This window comes from Plectropomus leopardus, chromosome 10 (assembly GCF_026936395.1).
Source record: "Plectropomus leopardus strain MGB_pleo_1.0 chromosome 10, ASM2693639v1, whole genome shotgun sequence".
NCBI lineage: Eukaryota > Metazoa > Chordata > Actinopteri > Perciformes > Serranidae > Plectropomus > Plectropomus leopardus.
In genome coordinates, this window is record NC_142185.1 from 6,243,663 (window position 1) to 6,260,882 (window position 17,220).

A 17,220-nucleotide genomic window follows, 5' to 3' on the forward strand; every position below is an offset into this window, starting at 1 on the left:
AATCAGTCTCCTGAAAGTCTCCTAACTTCACAGAAGTGCGAAACTAAATCACAGGAATGTCTCTTTAAGGCTCATGATAAATTTGCTTTCAATCCATCGATAAGTGACTACAGCAAAAGTGGCATTAGGTGGGTTTCCATTAACCCTCAAATTGTGCAAATTGAAATGAATAATCATTTCTGGCAAAAAAAGCTTTTATGCTGGCATGGGTTGGTATTCCAAGTGATTTGAAAAGGCTATATTTTGCAAAACTACAAGGGACACTTTTCGCCTTTATAGGTCACATGATGCTATGATTACAACTTCATCGGTAGGAACTGGTAATAGAAACTGCAATAGAAATAAACCTGCTAATGTTTTGAACATCCATCGACATGCTTCTTGGAGTATTATTGCGAGAGATGTTGCATAACATCACGCAATGCAAACTCAACTGGAAAGCATATGCTGATTGAAGGATCCCTGTTCATCACTGAAAATCTTCCTTGAGAATTTTCCAACAGCTCCGAAAACATGATTGCAATACTTGCCAGAAAAAAAAACTGAAGAAGTGTAGCTCTCATGGGGAGCTTTCTGGTGGGGCAGAGTCCCCAGAATGTTTGGTCTGAAAACACCTTTGATTAACTTTTTCTGGGCAGTTTCAGTTGCCTATCCTGTATGATGCTTCACAGAATCTCGGGAAAAACAAACAAGTTTGTGTCAACAGCAAGTCGTGCTGTGCTCCCATCATGAAGTATTTAGACAAAGATGCTTGTTTGCAACTGGCATGCAGCAACTGAACTTTATCTGTTATGTTGCTTACTACAACATGATGGGGCAGATGGCTGCATTAACATGTGCCACATATTCACATCACATGCTCTTGTGGATGGTGTCTTTGATATTCTCAGTTGTCACCAGCCAACTGGAACTGACCTACATGGGCAAATGAGCCAGAAGCTGTCTTAACTGCGCAAACAAATCCGATGTGAATAAAGCCTACAACAACCACTCTCTATACTATAAATTGGAACATTTAAAAATCCTCTTCCTCCTTACAGGCAGATGGCTCAGTCCATTTGCTTCTGGATGACTTCTCATTGGTGTAAGCAGAACACTTTGAGAGTTTCCTGGTTACGAGGTAAAGACGGCGTAGTGACTTAAAAAACAGTTTTATGCCCTAGAGGAGTTTTAGTTCTGTGGTGTTACAATGGGGAATTACAGGCTAGTGTGTTATTATTTTTACAACATTCAGTGGGTTTATTGTTCAATTCACCTCACATCATTGATCTAGCCATCTTAACATGCTTGACTACATTTCATTATTTACACTCTTTATCACTCTCTTAACTAGCTTTTCAGTAAACACTAGAATAACTGCCGTACAACAGTCAAACTGCACTCACCGTTTACATCCATGTCTGTAATAACATGGATGCCTCAAACACATCTTCCCCCGACAGCACATAAGATCTCTACGATCAGCACAGTTTCTCAGCAAACTTTAAACACCCTAAAGGTGTTCTTGAGATATCATGTTCACAAGAAAGAGACTAATGCAAGGTCACAAAAACCTTGACCTTTGACTTATGACAACCAAAATTAGTTGAGTCCAAGAGAATGTTTGTGCCAAATTTGATAATATTTGCTGTGGGGATTCTATTCTTTTCCCCTTAATTCACTACTATGTATGTTACAGCTCAATAACTCGATAACTAAAACTTGCTGAGTAGAAAAACATGCTCATTTTCAAAAAAGAGGAATCTGAGCAGAGATTGTTGCTCAATATACAGAATGGAATGCGTGTCATAAACCACAATACCGTCTAATTTATCTTGAGTCATCATCAGTCATCTGGTGGACATGCCATCCCCAACAGCTGCATCAACACTTCTTTTTCCTGGACTGACTCACCCTAAAACATATATCACAGGACTAATCCCAAACATTGAAAACAGGAAGTTTCCTTGATATATGCACACAGACACTTAATTTCAGGCTCTGATGAGAACACATGGTTTGTTTTTACTTAATTTGGGGCCTTTGGGGTAAACAAATCCCAGATTGCTAGCAGGCTTATCAGTTCGACCCAAATAATTTCAAGAAGCAAGCTTTTTTTTTTTTTTTTAATATGTCTTTCCCTTTTTCTCATGTTGTGTCCCTGCTGCAGTTTCAGATGTTTTTGGCCAAAAGCCAAACTGCCAGAAAGCAGAACAGTTGTGCAGTTGCTGCCACACCGCTGTATTTTCACAATTAAAAGTGCATTTTCCATGTATTAATGGAGCCCTGCAAGCAACTGTATTGTCAACAATACGGTCCTGCAAATATTTCACAATAAAAAGCCTCATGCCAACAACTGATGGGATTCTGTGGACAGAAACGCTGTCAGAGTGCTTTTATTTTGAAACAAAGACAAGATATGTTGAATAAAACAGATGTATATGTATTTCTTCATGTCCGTGACAGGTATAGTTACTGAATCTTTAATGAAAGGAGGTATAAAGTCAGCATGACCATTAAAACTCCAATTTCACTGTCTATTTTTGCTGACAGGAGCAGCAAGTATAAGGAAACTATTCGACATAGTGCGGTCAATGGTTGAGTTTCACTTTCATTGCGCCTGGCATTCTACTGCTCCGCCTGTACCCAGAGTATGTTCTGCGCTCCTTTAGTGTTGTAAAATCAATGTTCAAATGGCATATAATCAAACTGTGCTCCTATTTATGGTGCAGGAAATGCAGCGCAGGAAATCAAAAAGCAATACGTAGCAGCAGATGTTTTAATCGTGGCACGCTGCTACAAACAAATAAATATGTGTGGGGCGTTGGGTGGCTCAGTGGATAAAGCAGGCGCCCATAAATGAAGACAATGTCCTTGCCACAGCGGCTACGGGTTCAGTTCCAACTCGGGTTTAATTCCAGCTCGCGGCCTTTTGCTGCATGTCATCCCCTCTCTCCCCCTTTCACACTATTGACCTTCTGTCCTGTCTAATAAAGGAAAAAATGCAAAAAAAAAATCTTTAAATAAATAAATAAATGTGTGGGTAACACTGCATTCAAGCTCCCTCTGGCATCATAATCTTTGTAATATCCTAGTTGTAAAACTGCTGGAGCGTGACATGACATTTGAAGAACTTTGAGAGATGTATTTAATGTTAGGTTCTTCCTTGTGTTTCAAATGTATTGTAGTGGTATTGAGTTAATCTGAATTCCCTCAAATCCCTTAATACTATATATTGTTGTCCTGGTTATTTTGCAATAGCAATAAGACTGCAGTGTGTCGACACATTTGCTTGTCTGCACGCAACCTTCAAAAGTACCCTGTAGTGGTATCACCTCCTGAGAAGTTTTGAAAATAACTCAGTTCCAGGAATTCGTCCTTAAAGCATGGAGGTAACAGTTGAAACTTGGAACTACACACTGTTTAAAGTTTTTTCATGTAACTTCAGTGGAAAAGGGTTATAGGAGACTGGAAAGCTACTGACACATGGAAGACTCTGGTTATGTGAAAGCAGACTTGGGAGGACAGCATTTGCACTGACAAATCGAACAGCTCAGTTTATATCTTAGTGATGAAACCGCCCTATCCTTGTGTAGCTTTATTTCTAGGTCAGGAAATATCCCAGTAAGTTTGGCTGCACTGAGCTGGCTCATAGAAAACTGCAGAGCTTCAAAGGGAAACACGTCATGGACTGCAACCACTATACAGAGAGCCAGCTGGCTGCAAGGAATACAGCTTGAAATGTCTTTTCCAAAACCACCATTCATTTCGTACCTTAACATAAGAGAATGGAACAATCTGAAAATGCCAGCAAAACAGAACTGACTGTAAAGTTCTGGTATGAAGCTCAGTCAAGAGCTTTTCCAATCTACTATACAATAAGAAAAAATCATATGACATACATTTACTTGGAGTCATCTGGACAGTTTAAAATGGACTGGGCTTTGTTCTGCAAACAGTTCTTTACAGTAAGTCATTAGGTGGGAGATTGCACTTCACTCTTTAACTGTACAACTCTATTAAGACCATCGTAACTGAGTGAAAAAACACTACATGTAAAATATCTTGTTCCTGTACTTCTTATTGGGACAGACCACCACCTCAAATAAGTTAATATGGCAAATGTTGGTGTAAGTTGTAAAATACATATTCCTAGAAGGGGTTGCTAACAACATTTGTAATTGTACAAATATCTGTCTAAATTGTTTTGACCTAATTTGTTTATCTCCAACCTTGCACATTCCTGTTATTCCTTAATCAAATGTCAAATGAAATTTGGACAGAATTATTTGTTAAATATTGAGACACGACTGCAAAAATAGTACGATTTTGGGATTGAGCATTCATTTGCATAGCAAGGCAGCTCAGGTTCCATGTTTACAGCACCACACAGGAGAAAGTGGCAGCAGAAATTATAAAAATGACAATATATCAAGAAATGATGAGGAACTGTGCTTTATTTATCAGAGTAGGGGGGTGACTGGGGTGTGACTGTTTTTTTGGTTTCTCCTCAACCCTCCTTGAGTGACTGGGGGAGAATGCATGACCCTCCCTCCTCCATAAATAACCATGTTTTTTTTAAATTTCCATACCACATGTACGTAGTATTGGAGCCAGTACAAAGCATAAACAGCATGGGAGTGAGAGATATAACTATAATAAAACATTTTTTTCTTTAGCATAATGCCAGTCCTCCTTAAAAATGATGTGTTGAAGAGTCATTGGAAATTTGACATTTCTCGCTATGATAAATGGTTAATTTTGCATTTTTTAAAAAAGAAAACGTGCCTTTCAAACCTCCCAGAGGGATTTAGGGTTCAGAGGGCATTTAAAATAAATACAAAAACAAAAGTGGGGATGCATAACGTCGGCACATCATCGATATCGGCAGATATTGGCTTTAAAATCAAATATTGGAATCAGCCAATATGCTGATTTCTGCTGATATCACAAACCCATATTTTTTCATTGATTAAGTGAACATGTACATAACATCAACCATAAGTTGAAGCATTTTTGTTATTTTGCACAATGAATTAATATTACATCAAAAAAACACTGCATTTTATGTCTCCATCTGCTGATGGGCCATCATGATAAGCAGATGGGGAAAAGTGGATATAATGATATTAGTATCGCTTATCTGCCAAATGTTATATATTGGCAGACTGAATATTGGTATGAAATCTAATATCGTGCACCCTAAATACAACCATTTAAAAATGTTTGTACCTCCCCTGGACCACATCAAAAAATATAAATACAAGCCCCTACCAGTGCTTTAAAAACTTATTTGACCGCCTCCATTTTGCAACACCCCTCTCCCCTCACAAATAAACTGTCCCTCAGAAGCACAAAAACTTTCAAAGGAAAACTACATGGAAACTACAGTGGACCAACTTAACACATGCAAACGTTTCATTTTTATTGCTATGTTTTCTTTATACTGGTGTCACATGAAGTTGCTGTGCATCCACACACAGCCTTAACGAGTTTTTGTTTGTTTTACCACTTTCCATCAGACTACAGTCCTACTGTACCCTCTTGCATTGTCAGTAGTCTGGAACAGCTTTACTAACCAACAGAAGGCACAAAACCAGTCACACAGACTGGTCTCCAGCCAGGCAGCGTTCAGTATTAGCCTATAACCAGCCATCAAACTGGAACTAAAAACATCCTTGGAGATTTGGTGCCGCTCGGTGACATATTTTAGGCCATAGTTTGAATTTCAAGTTTGTTTTTTTTTTATATTTTAACAACAGGCATATACAGTCTATAAGTGGGTGGTGAACGCGCTTATAAAACTGAATGTTTTCTCCTCCACTTGATCTCTGACCTTGTAACAGGACCACTGCTGTTTCACTTCGAAACCTGCCGCACCATGCTGCGTGTTATCTTAACAGAAACTGATAACTAACCTAACGTTTCATTCAAACCGGTCAGTGGCGACTTAAATCCGAATTAACTTGGGGTTACGTTGCTGCGTCGGTATTTGAAGGCGGTGTATTTATATACCTACTTGGCTCAAAGCCACCGGAGGCTTCCCGGTATGAACAGGTCACACATGGCTTGTTAGCTGCTAGTATGAGGCCATTACGGTTAGCTAGCTACAATATCACACGCGGTTTAGTGAGGTCGGTTTTTAATGAAACACCTTTGTAACTTACATCTTGAGGTGTAAGAGGTTTAATTAGCTTGTCATTAAGCTATTTAATGCGGTTTTAATAAAGCGTTTGTTACAACTGGTAAACGTTACATCCGCTCGCGCCGGTATGCGTCATGACTCGCCACAAACGCCGCCACACAAAAAATGGTGTCAGTCGGTTCATTCAGCAAGAAAGTACTTGAAACCTACTTGTCACCGGCTGCTTCACTGCTGAGACCATCCTTCTTCAGCTGTTCATCCAGCTCCACTGCTCCTTCAGTCTTTGTGCAGTAGGAGCGAAGCGGGGCGGCACAGGGCGCGGTGCGGAGCGCCGGGCGGTGCGGAGCGGCATGGAGGAGCTTCAGCTGAGGAGAGACAGCTCTGGCATCAACGGAGGCGGCGCCGAAGCAGCAGTGGCGGGTCGGTAACCAGGTCTTCTGTCTAGAGCCGGACAAGGGACGCTTGAGGGTGGTTTGAAACAACTCCTTCAGCACTGACGAAAACCTAAAATGTAACATCTCAATCCTGTCAGGCAATTAGAGAGAAAGTCGTAGTTCCAATAATATCCGGTAGCAACTGCACGGTCGTAAGAGGCTGCTTCCAACCACGCTGAATGTCTGAGGGGCGATGACTCAGAAACACCGGCGTCCAAAAATAAATAGAAGCGAACGGTCACGCCCCCCCACGGCTCCTATTGGTGGGATTGAGAATGATGTTCACGTCTAAGATAATTTATGACGCTTTCAAGCTTGCCATTGGAGGATTTTCGTGTCTATCAATTCTTGTTATTTTTTTTTTCTTTTCGGACAGTAGGGCGATAGAATCATGGGTTGAATCGTTATCACTCACTTTTCCAGTCTTTGGTTATGGATATGGCCCATATATAGGGCGTACCAAATCTGTTATAACAATTAATAGATAAATGACTCAAAAATAAATAATTGAAATTATACAGAAAGTTTCAGTTATCTAATAAATAATCAGGTGTATTTTGAAAACAAATAAATACGCACAGAAATAGAATAATACATTTAAAAAAAACATGTATTTGATTATGTAAATTATTTACGTCTATATTCATTTATTTTGTATTTAATTGTTTTCCAAAGCATTCTTATTTTGTCATATTTATTTACCTCTCTATTTATTTATTTCCCTAAGTATTTGTTTCTTGTTTTATTTATTTCTTTTTTTCAGTTGACTCTATTTCAGTGATGTTAATGAGAAGTCATGTCTTTATGTGTCACTTAACAGACATTGCTTAAGTGACATGAGAGTTCACAGATCGATTGTACTTGTATTACACCCTACTAGAAATGAATACAGAAATACATTTTTTGTCAAATAAATAATAATGCATTATATATATATACACATTATATATTATTTTAGAAATAAACCCACATATTAATCAAATTATTGAGACTTTTATTTCTTAATTTCTGTCTTCATTGTGTAAGTTATTTATTTACATATTCATTCATTTATGTATTTATTATGATGGCAGATTTGATCCTCCTTAATTGACAACAGTGCTTTTACAAAATGTATTCAGTATTTTAATTAATAATGATAACTATTATAATAATAACAATAATAATGGTAACCTATTTTTTTAAAAAACATTTTATTTATTTAATATAAAGCAATATTATTTCAAAACACATTCAGCATACAGTGCTTAGGACATGTTCACAACCTAATCATATACTTGGCATAACTTTTATACTTTCATGTCCATATTCAACATACTAAGCACCCAATTCAATGGTATTACCGCCTCCCACTACGCAAGTATTTCAGCATTATCTCATCTAAACCTCATTTTCATAGCACATTTTTAAAGCAACTGTTACAAAGTGCTTTGCACACAGACACATAACAGAAAGCAGAAAGCAATCAAATAAAAATTCACATTCAGCAAAAATCAGCAAAAATAACGGAAAATGAAGAACAAATGACATAGGAAGCAGATAAATTAATTAAAATAAAGAACATTGTATTATATTTAAATTATTAATTGCATCAAGTTGAATATAATAATATCCCCTATCAGCTATTTATTTAAACTATTATTTATATAGTCATATGTGTGGAGCATCCTGAATGGGTGAATTGATTTTTATTTTTACTAAAATGATCCAAATAAAAAACACAATGCTTATTGCTTCCACATCCTCTTGCTTTGTCCTGATTAACAGACGTGTTTTATAAAGTAAACGCATAAGTATTATTCTAAATATTTACCATTGCAGTATATGAAAATATCTCAGAGATAGTGAAAAATTATACTGATGTATTTTTCCCCCAACAAATATATAATAGAATAACATTAAATATATGGCATTAACAATAGTGAACACTGATCCCCTTTTGGATATCATAATATGTGTTTTTTTCTTACGTTAAAGGTTTAATAATTATGTTGGAATTTTTTGACATATTTTCCATTTCCAGTGATTCATTTATTCAATTTACAGTATCTACAGTGGCAATAGTACCTGTCGGAAGTCTGCCCTAAATTTAGTCTGTCAGGCGACCTCCCGCCCCAGCAAGCTTCTTCGGTCCAATGAGCGATCGTTTACGGAGGGCTATTGAAGTGAAGGAGGCGGGACGCACCAGGCGGCAGACCCCTAACAGTCTGAGCTCAGGGCATTAAAGTCCCTGACAGTCCGCTGCAGCTCTCCACGTCCTCCAGTGTTTAAAAACGTCACTTTTCAGAAGTTGCCACGAATACACAGCGGCATGATGTGGAGGTTAGTGAGCTGCACACTGTGCCTCTTTGTCTCCTCACAGCTCGGTTTTTGGAGTGTTTGGGTGACAGCAGCTGAGCAGGACGGAGAGGTCAAGATTGAAGTCTTGTTCAAGCCCGAGGAGTGCACTCAGAAGAGTAAGAGAGGAGACCTGATGAACGTCCACTACGATGGCTTCCTCGCCAAAGATGGCTCTCAGTTCTACTGCAGGTTGGTGGTGTGAGGAAAAAAGCTGCAGTTGACTGATATTTACAAAACAATTTAATTGCTTTGAAATTCAAATGGAGGTTTGCAGGCACGTTATTACTGTATTATTATATAGCCTTGTATTGTCTGGAGGGAGTGGTGATTGAGCTCTGTAGGCTTGTCACTGCATGCTGTGCTAAGGTTTTATTTATGTGTGTGGTGGAATTATAAACCCTTTATTTCAGTAACATGACCTAAGAGACATGAATATAAGTTCATCTATAGTTTATCATTCAATGGGTGGGTTCACCAACTACAGGAAATTGTAGCAAGTCCTGCTTGCAGGCCTTCAGCAGTCCTCACATGAATCAATGGAGTATTAAGGGACTGTATAAAAATGGCCGGAATCTTACATTTCATTTTATAAAAATGTGAGACCCTCCTCACACCTCTCATTATAATGGTACAGTCCTCAGCCAAAATGAAAATGCTTCTATGTGACCTTCAAATTCTATCTGATGACGTTTTTCTGTAATATGACGCAGAAGTAAGCATCACCCTAGTTCCTCTGTCCAAAAAAGCCTATGGGGATTTTCCATTGGATTTTGAATTACTATGGGAAATGATCTCTAATGCAAACAAACTTTCATGATACTTACATGTTTTGTTCAGTTAGATAATCTCCACAAGTGAACACTACTTTTATGATGTTTGAAGCCTAAATGCAATCGCTTTAAGTAAAAAGCTAAAGTTGGGCTATAAATGAAACACACCACGATTGCATGAATTTACGTCGAGACCACTACAAGGCTGTAAAGCTGTGTTCAGTGAACTCTGTTATGATGTTCTGTAGTCTCACTTAGCCACTAAACTGCCTTTTTTAAAGACACGTTTGCGAGTGGGGTATTTGCTGGCATATATGTATGTCATAGAACAACATTTGAAAGTCTCTTTATCTTGTGTTTATCACAGACCTTTTTTCAGACATCAAACAAAAACACTTTTAAAAAACTGACTCTGAGATGAGGGAACCATGAGTGCTAAAATGCTAACTGATTTCCACATTTTAGGACTCATTCCTGGGATATTCTGCTGATTTGAATTGACAGGATGTTTATTCTTTTGTACTGTTTCTGTTTCAGTCGGTCGAACAAAGCCGGGCACCCTCAGTGGTTTGTGCTGGGCGTCGGACAAGTCATTAAGGGCCTTGACATAGGTATGGAAAATATGTGTCCCGGAGAGAAACGAAAAATAACTGTTCCACCTGCCCTGGCCTTTGGAGAAAAAGGAAAGGGTAAGTAAATATAACATGCTAACAGCACAAAATGACATATAATTAAAGATGTTTTTAGTCCCTAATATGGTTCAGATCATAGCCTGTACATAAAGACAGTACTTCTAAAACTAAAGCCAAAATATCCCGGATACAGCCGCTGCCATATTGCCATATCGTTGCTCTGGTGACTTCATTTGGAGCCTGAGTGTGTGCTGTAGTGATTTATACAGTGTCAAGGTCCCGCCCATACACCCGTATGTAGAGACACCTTCCACAAATATTTAAAGCTTTGAACCCTGAGCAAATTCAGTTTCATTTCTTTCAAAAACACTGGAAAAAAGGCAATAAGCAACTGGCCAGGAATGTCCCACAAATTGAAAAAAAAACAAACAAAACTGATACAGATTGATTTAGAGAATTATTTTTCAAAAGCCAGGGAAAATGTCCAGGAATCTACATTTATAATTTTCATAATTATATATTCAAAATAATGCGACAGAATTATTATTACTTTTTAAGCACTTTTTACAGGTATTCTTTCCTTTTTTGTGCTATTTTAGTAGTAATTTTCTTCTACTTTTTACTAACTGCTTGCAGATTCTTGTGCCATTTCTTCTTGAATTGCTCATTGCCTTCTTCCCATGTTTTTTAATAGAAGCCAATTTGCTCAGGTTTCAAAGGGTTAAATAAGTACCAGAAAGGTTTCAGTTCTATTACTAGGCAATTAAAACTTGTTACAAAAAGGTTCTCGCCCACATGTTTCAAACTAATTTTTAGTCTACATCACAAGTTGATGCCTTAGTGAATTTAATGCATGTCTATGGCTGGAGAGAATATGAGAAATCAATAAAATTTGGCAGCAGCAGTATGCATATGTTGTAATTAATTAGTTAAATACCACACATTCTGCTTAAACAGTCTTTTAAAGGGATTATTGTGTAATTTTGTTTGTGTGCTGTTAGCGCTGCCTTCATGCTGTCTTGTCTTCTCTTACAGCACTTTAGTTGAAAGGGCGTCACATCCCTCGCAGTGTTTGCTACTCATCCTGCCATGGCATGTACTGTAAGCATGTACAAAGGTTTAAAGGTGTCTTCTTCACTTCACTCTTTCTTGCATGAACTGGAGCAGAAAACTAACAGCTGATTAGCGTTTTACCCCTAAGTACTATTTCCTGCAAACCTCCTTAGGGTTTTTTATGAATGCACTATGGTGTGATGTGAAGGTGGCATTGCCCAACCCCATGAGTCAGCATTTCAGATTTCATCAATTGTTTTAACTCTTTGCCTATTGAGGAAATTGTTTTGCTGAGTGTGCATGTTTGTGGTAGAATTGCGTGCTTGTAAACTTATCCAGGGCTGAGAGCTGCAGAGTGAAAACCTACTGTTCAACAGCTGCAACCCTAGTTCTTGATTTTTTTTCCACTTCTGTAAAAATTAACAACTTTAACTGCATGATAGTTTAGTTACATTATTTTCTTTACTTGCTGGATTAATGCAATTAATCTTGTATGTGATCTTTACATCTTGGAGACTTTTTTATAGAAGCCAAATGGATACTATGTTATCCCATGATTCATTTATTCAAGTAGTTAGTTATGCCAAATTTGCCATAATTTAACATAAATAATTAAAAATGAAATGAATGACCTAATAAATAAATAATTGAAATAAAAAAGATATTTATGAAAAGTCTCAGTTATCTAATTAATATGCAGGTTTATTATAAAAATAATAAAAATGCAGAGAAATCTAAAAGTACATAAAATGTCTTATTTATTTGACAGATAATTTATTTCTGTATTCATTTATTGTTTTTTTTTTGTTTGTTTCGTTTTGTATTTTGGTTATGACAAGGAAGGCTGTGCAATGGCTCGTAGTAAGGTGCAAGACAAGTACAATTGCTGTGTGACACGAAAACATGCCCCCTCATTAATATATGGTCACTGAAATAAAGAACTAAATACAAGAAGAAATAAATAAATAGGGAATTGAATAAATTGGATGAATGAAATTCATCATTAGAAAAATTAAAAATCAAATTAAAACATGTAAAACAAATTAAATAATAAATTATTAAATATGAATTTAATAATATTTTCAAAATAAACTTCAATTTTTAGAAGATAATTGAGACTTGAAATTCTAAATTTCTTTCTTTATTATTTCAATTACTTGCTTATTGAGTCATTTATTTATTTGTTATGACAGATTTGGTCCTCCACAGTTAGTAGCTGTTTCGCTCAGTTCATCACAAAGTCTGAAAATGTAACAGAACCACCAATTAGATGAACTCAGTCAAATGAAACTCCTATTTTTCCTGAAATGTTATCAAACCAACTTCAAAATTCTGTATGGCTGAGAATGTTGAAAATGTTCAGCTTTCAATTGCTTGTGGTCTTCTAAAATCTTGATGTACCGGCCCTGATGAAACAGATCCGGTGCCCCCCAATGCTACAGTGATCTTTGAGGTGGAGGTCTACTCTGTGTCTCGGGGACCACGCAGCATGGAGGCTTTCAGTCAGATAGACCTTGATAGAGACAGAAGTCTCACAAAGGCCGAGGTAAGTATCATTTCACAGCTGGTCATTATCACAGAAGTAGCTCAGACAGAGAGGTAATGATAACCATGGTGGGATTAACACGATAGGAGGCCTGTTTTAAGACTGCTACTCTTTCTGTGCAGAGCAAAGAATTTCTCCATTCAGGATGGTCCCTCAGCACAGACAGTAATGTGATTTAACCCTTTGAAAGCTGGAGCAGCATCACCTTTCTTATGTTGCTTGCAGACACCTTTTAGCATTTTAAACCTTTGAACCTTGAGCACTGGTTTGATTTATCTCAAAGACATGGGGAAAAAGGGGCGAAGGCAATTAACAATGAAAGAAGAGAGAACCCAAAACTTAGCAAGAAATCAACAGAAAATTAGTAAAAATAAATAAATAATAAAGCAAAAAGGAGAAATAATATAGAAAAAACAGTCAAGGCAAAAATATGTTTATAATTGTGATAATTATAAATGTAGTTTTTCCCTCTTTTTCTTATTTTTTCCATAGACTTCTTCACTAGCTTTCAAAAATAGTTTTCTAAATCTACAAATTTCTTGCAAGAAGTCTATGGAAAAAATAAGAAAAAGAGGGAAAAACTACATTTATAATTATCACAATGACATATTTTTGCCTTGACTGTTTTTTTCTATATTATTTCTCCTTTTTTGCTTTATTATTTATTTATTTTTACTAATTTTCTGTTGATTTCTTGCTAATTTTTGGGTTCTCTCTTCTTCCGTTGTTAATTGCCTTCGCCCCTTTTGTTGTTTTGAAAAATTATTATTATTTATTACCATATTTTTCTTGTACCTTTTACTAATTTCTCGCTAATTTTAGGGTCATTTCTTCATTCATTGCCCATTGCCTTTTCCCTATGTTTTTTGAGAGAAAAAGGGCCAATTTGCTTAGGTTGTAAAGGGTTAACACAATAATGTATGACTCTCCAGCTGTCTGTCTCATTCACTTGAACACAATATCTCATGAACACCTTGAAGAAACTTTGAATTTGGCAAAAACGTCCACTCAGCGATAAACTTTTTAGATTTTGTTAGTCAAAGGTCAAGGTCATATAAAACTTGTGTCTGTCTAATTCGTATCAACACAATACCTTAAGAGGGCCTTGATGCAAATTTGGCACAAGCATCCTCTTGGAGTCAAGGATGAACTGATTTATAATTTGGTGGTCAAAGGCCAAGGTCACATTGACCTCACAAAACATGTTTTTGGCTTTTGACCATAACACAAGAGCTCATACGCTAATCATGATAAAATTTTACACAAGTGTCTAATCAGTGAAAATGCTGACCTCACTCTTTCACCCAGCTGCCAGTTTAATATAATGTTAAAAGAATCTTTTAAGAATGTTTATCGTTACAAATAATGTTTCTGTAAGGTTACATGCTGACTTAGACGTAACATTATAACTGCAACTTTCTGAGGATGTTTTGGTGATGTTCATAGAATGTTCTTTTATAAATGTTCTCATAATGTTACATGAGAACAAAGGACGAACATTCAGAACATGTTATTTAGGCCTGTGATTACAGACCATGTTTTTAATGAAAATGTGATGTAATAAGATGTCAACAGTTTGAAAAAATAAAATTAAAAAAAAGTGAACATGTTTTGATGTTTATAGAGAATGTTACCTGAACTTTAAGAAGTACATTCTGGGAACTAAAAGAAAACTTGCCGCCAAAAATGTTACTAAAACATTGCATTGGTTGCATTGTACCATTCTCAGAACAATTTTAGAACCAACAATTGCTAGTCAAAGAGGCACTTCAGATATTTTTTAACCAATGTATTTTTAATTGGCTTAGGGGATGGACATTCAACTATAAATGGTTGTAACTGTATTTATTTTAAATACCCTCAGAACCCCCAAAAGTAGATGTGGCTTTATGATAAAGGGAGGGTCCAGCATTTTCCCATCTCTCGGAGAAACTCAAGGAAAAATATTAGCAGCTCTGGGGAGGGTCATGAAAAAAAATAACAAAAAAAGTAAGTCATCCCCCTGCTCTGTTAAATTAAGTGCAGTCGCTTATAAAGGATGAAAAAAAATCCAACCCAAGGTGTCCTCGCCTAGTTGCCTCATAAAACACGAGGACACATTTGTTTGTGTTCTCATTATCTCACATCATAAACATCCATGGATTGTACTAGAGTTATCAGGCTATAAATAACTTCATCTTTAATTTATTTACTGCAGTGGTTCTTTAGAATTAAAGTTATTAACAGTATACCTGCCACCAGGCTCACAGTCATGTGTTATCTGGATCGTTGACAGCACATTGAAGACAGAAGAAGTGAATGACCTGCTATCAATACCATTTATAGTTTTATTTATCACCACTGTGATCACAACAGGGGCTTGTTATTTAAGAGCGGTGTTGTAAAAGGGCAATATATGTATGTTTTTATTCTGAGGTGTGAACTATGACATACTCCTTTTATTTTTTTAGATAAAAGAATACTTGAAACTGGAGTATGAAAAAGGTGGGAAGCCACGCGACGAGCCTTTCTACGAGAAGATTATGGCGGATATATTCCGCAAGAATGACCACGACAGCGACGGACTGATCAGTGCCAAGGAGTATAATATATATGAGCACGATGAGCTCTAATGTCGGAGGCTGGTGAACTTGGTCTTTGTTCTAGTTTGTGTTCTTTTATCAGTTAGAGAGGCAATTGAATAGGTAAAGGAAAAATCCACCCTCACATACGCTTACACTGTCTGCTGATTTTTATGTGAAAATATTGTTAATATTACAATGTTGGCACAATGTTGTCCACATTTAATCAGTCATTCTTGAGAATTATATTAAAATACCAAACATCTAAATGGGCTGTACAATAGTGTTGACTGTTTTTAGGGTGGATTTTTCCTTGGAAAAGCAGACAGTAAGCAACGTTGAGGTATTTGGAGTCCCCAAGACGTATTTCCAAGCCAGCAAGCCAGCCTCTCAATTTTAATACTAAGTATTAAACTATGCAAAAACATTAACACCTGTGAAAACGTTTGTGAAAATACCACTAAATTTTAGCATTTGAAATGTTTTATTCCTGCCTTTTAAGTTTTGTATTTTGGTAAACCTTGTTTTAGTTCACAGCACAAATAAGAAATGGAAGTAAGATTTCACAATGTTGTTGAATCATTTGCTTAGAAACTTTCAAGTGAGAACAAGTTTGAATTGTACCACTTTCCTGTGATTTCCTGCCCTCTAATCTGCAACATCACACCAGTGCACGGATCAATATCGATAGAAGTGGATCTGTTGAAAAGGTTACTGAAAATACTTTTTCTTTTCATCCTGAGAAAGTAGGGTTGTGTATCGGTATTTCATACCTTTAAGATATCAACTAAAATGACCAAATACCAAGAAGTATCAAAATTTCTCCAGCCAGTGATACCTGCATCAGATCTGTTTTGTACCCCGGATCTAGAAAAAAAAGTACCCTTTACAGCCAATCACTGCAAAGGTTCTCGAATTCAATGCAATGTGCGATCTGCCCACTACTGCACCTAGAACCCACGCCGTCTGTGATGAGGTCGAGCGGGGTACATTTGATGGAGGTGGCAGTTCGGTGTGCTGAGACGTCACTAAAACATTCAGCAGTTCGTCTTCTCTATACACCTGTAGCGTCTAGTAGCATTTTAAGCAACTGAATGTTTCCATTGACACAATGGGTTTCTAATGAAGAACTCTATCTGTATCAGTATCACTATTAAGGGTACTGGCATTGGTATTAGTATTAGAACTTTTTTAAAAAACACCCAACTGTACCAGATGTTGTGTCTAATATAAACAAGCATTTGTAGCCATGACTGAGACGCTTGACAATAACTGATGATAAAAATGTATATATGTGCTGTGGTTTGTCAGACTTTTATGTGTACTTCTTACTGTGGTCAAAATCATGATTATGATTGTATCCAGTTGAATTGTTGCAGCCCATTTAGTAACACAATTAAAAACACCATAATGTATATTATGTCATTTGTAATTGAGATTTTCCTCCTTCGTTGAAACCATGGATCCAGATTAAGATTAAATTAAAGATCTAAAGAGATTTTCCTCTGAAGTTCAAGCTTCAGGGTGTCTTGTATGAGAACAGACCTCAATTTTTTTTAGTGTGAAAGTGTATTTCTGATTACATTTTCCATGCAGGTGTGATTTTCTGGCCAGAAATGATTCTTATGTCAATGTTTTCTCTGTGTGTTCTTTTATAAAAGCATTTTATTTTCCCATCTAGTCATTTACTGGAGCAATTCCCCTCCACTGTGTCGAGTTGCATGTACGAAAACTAACCACTAGAGGGTAGTGCTGCGCTT

The 17,220-nt window shown here is 36.8% G+C and overlaps 2 protein-coding genes across 4 annotated transcripts in view; one reads left to right on the forward strand and one right to left on the reverse strand.

The window, feature by feature from the left end:
• glsb (glutaminase b) overlaps window positions 1-6,761 on the reverse strand; it is a 49,222-nt gene extending 42,461 nt beyond the window's left edge. For 2 of the 3 annotated variants that reach the window (XM_042494527.2, XM_042494526.2), the window contains exon 1: window positions 6,335-6,760. In XM_042494527.2, the coding sequence (XP_042350461.2) occupies window positions 6,335-6,642 (308 nt within the window). In that variant the 5' untranslated portion in view covers window positions 6,643-6,760. Of the gene's footprint in view, window positions 1-6,334 lie in introns of all 3 variants that reach the window. The other variant, XM_042494528.2, reaches the window with a different exon arrangement.
• Window positions 6,762-8,808: 2,047 nt separating this feature from the next.
• On the forward strand, window positions 8,809-16,535 carry fkbp7 (FKBP prolyl isomerase 7). Its single transcript, XM_042494529.2, has 4 exons — window positions 8,809-9,087; window positions 10,206-10,357; window positions 12,772-12,899; window positions 15,350-16,535. The coding sequence occupies exons 1-4, from the start codon at window positions 8,870-8,872 to the stop codon at window positions 15,509-15,511; spliced, it is 660 nt and encodes a 219-aa protein (XP_042350463.1). The 5' UTR covers window positions 8,809-8,869; the 3' UTR covers window positions 15,512-16,535.
• Window positions 16,536-17,220: the final 685 nt, after the last annotated feature.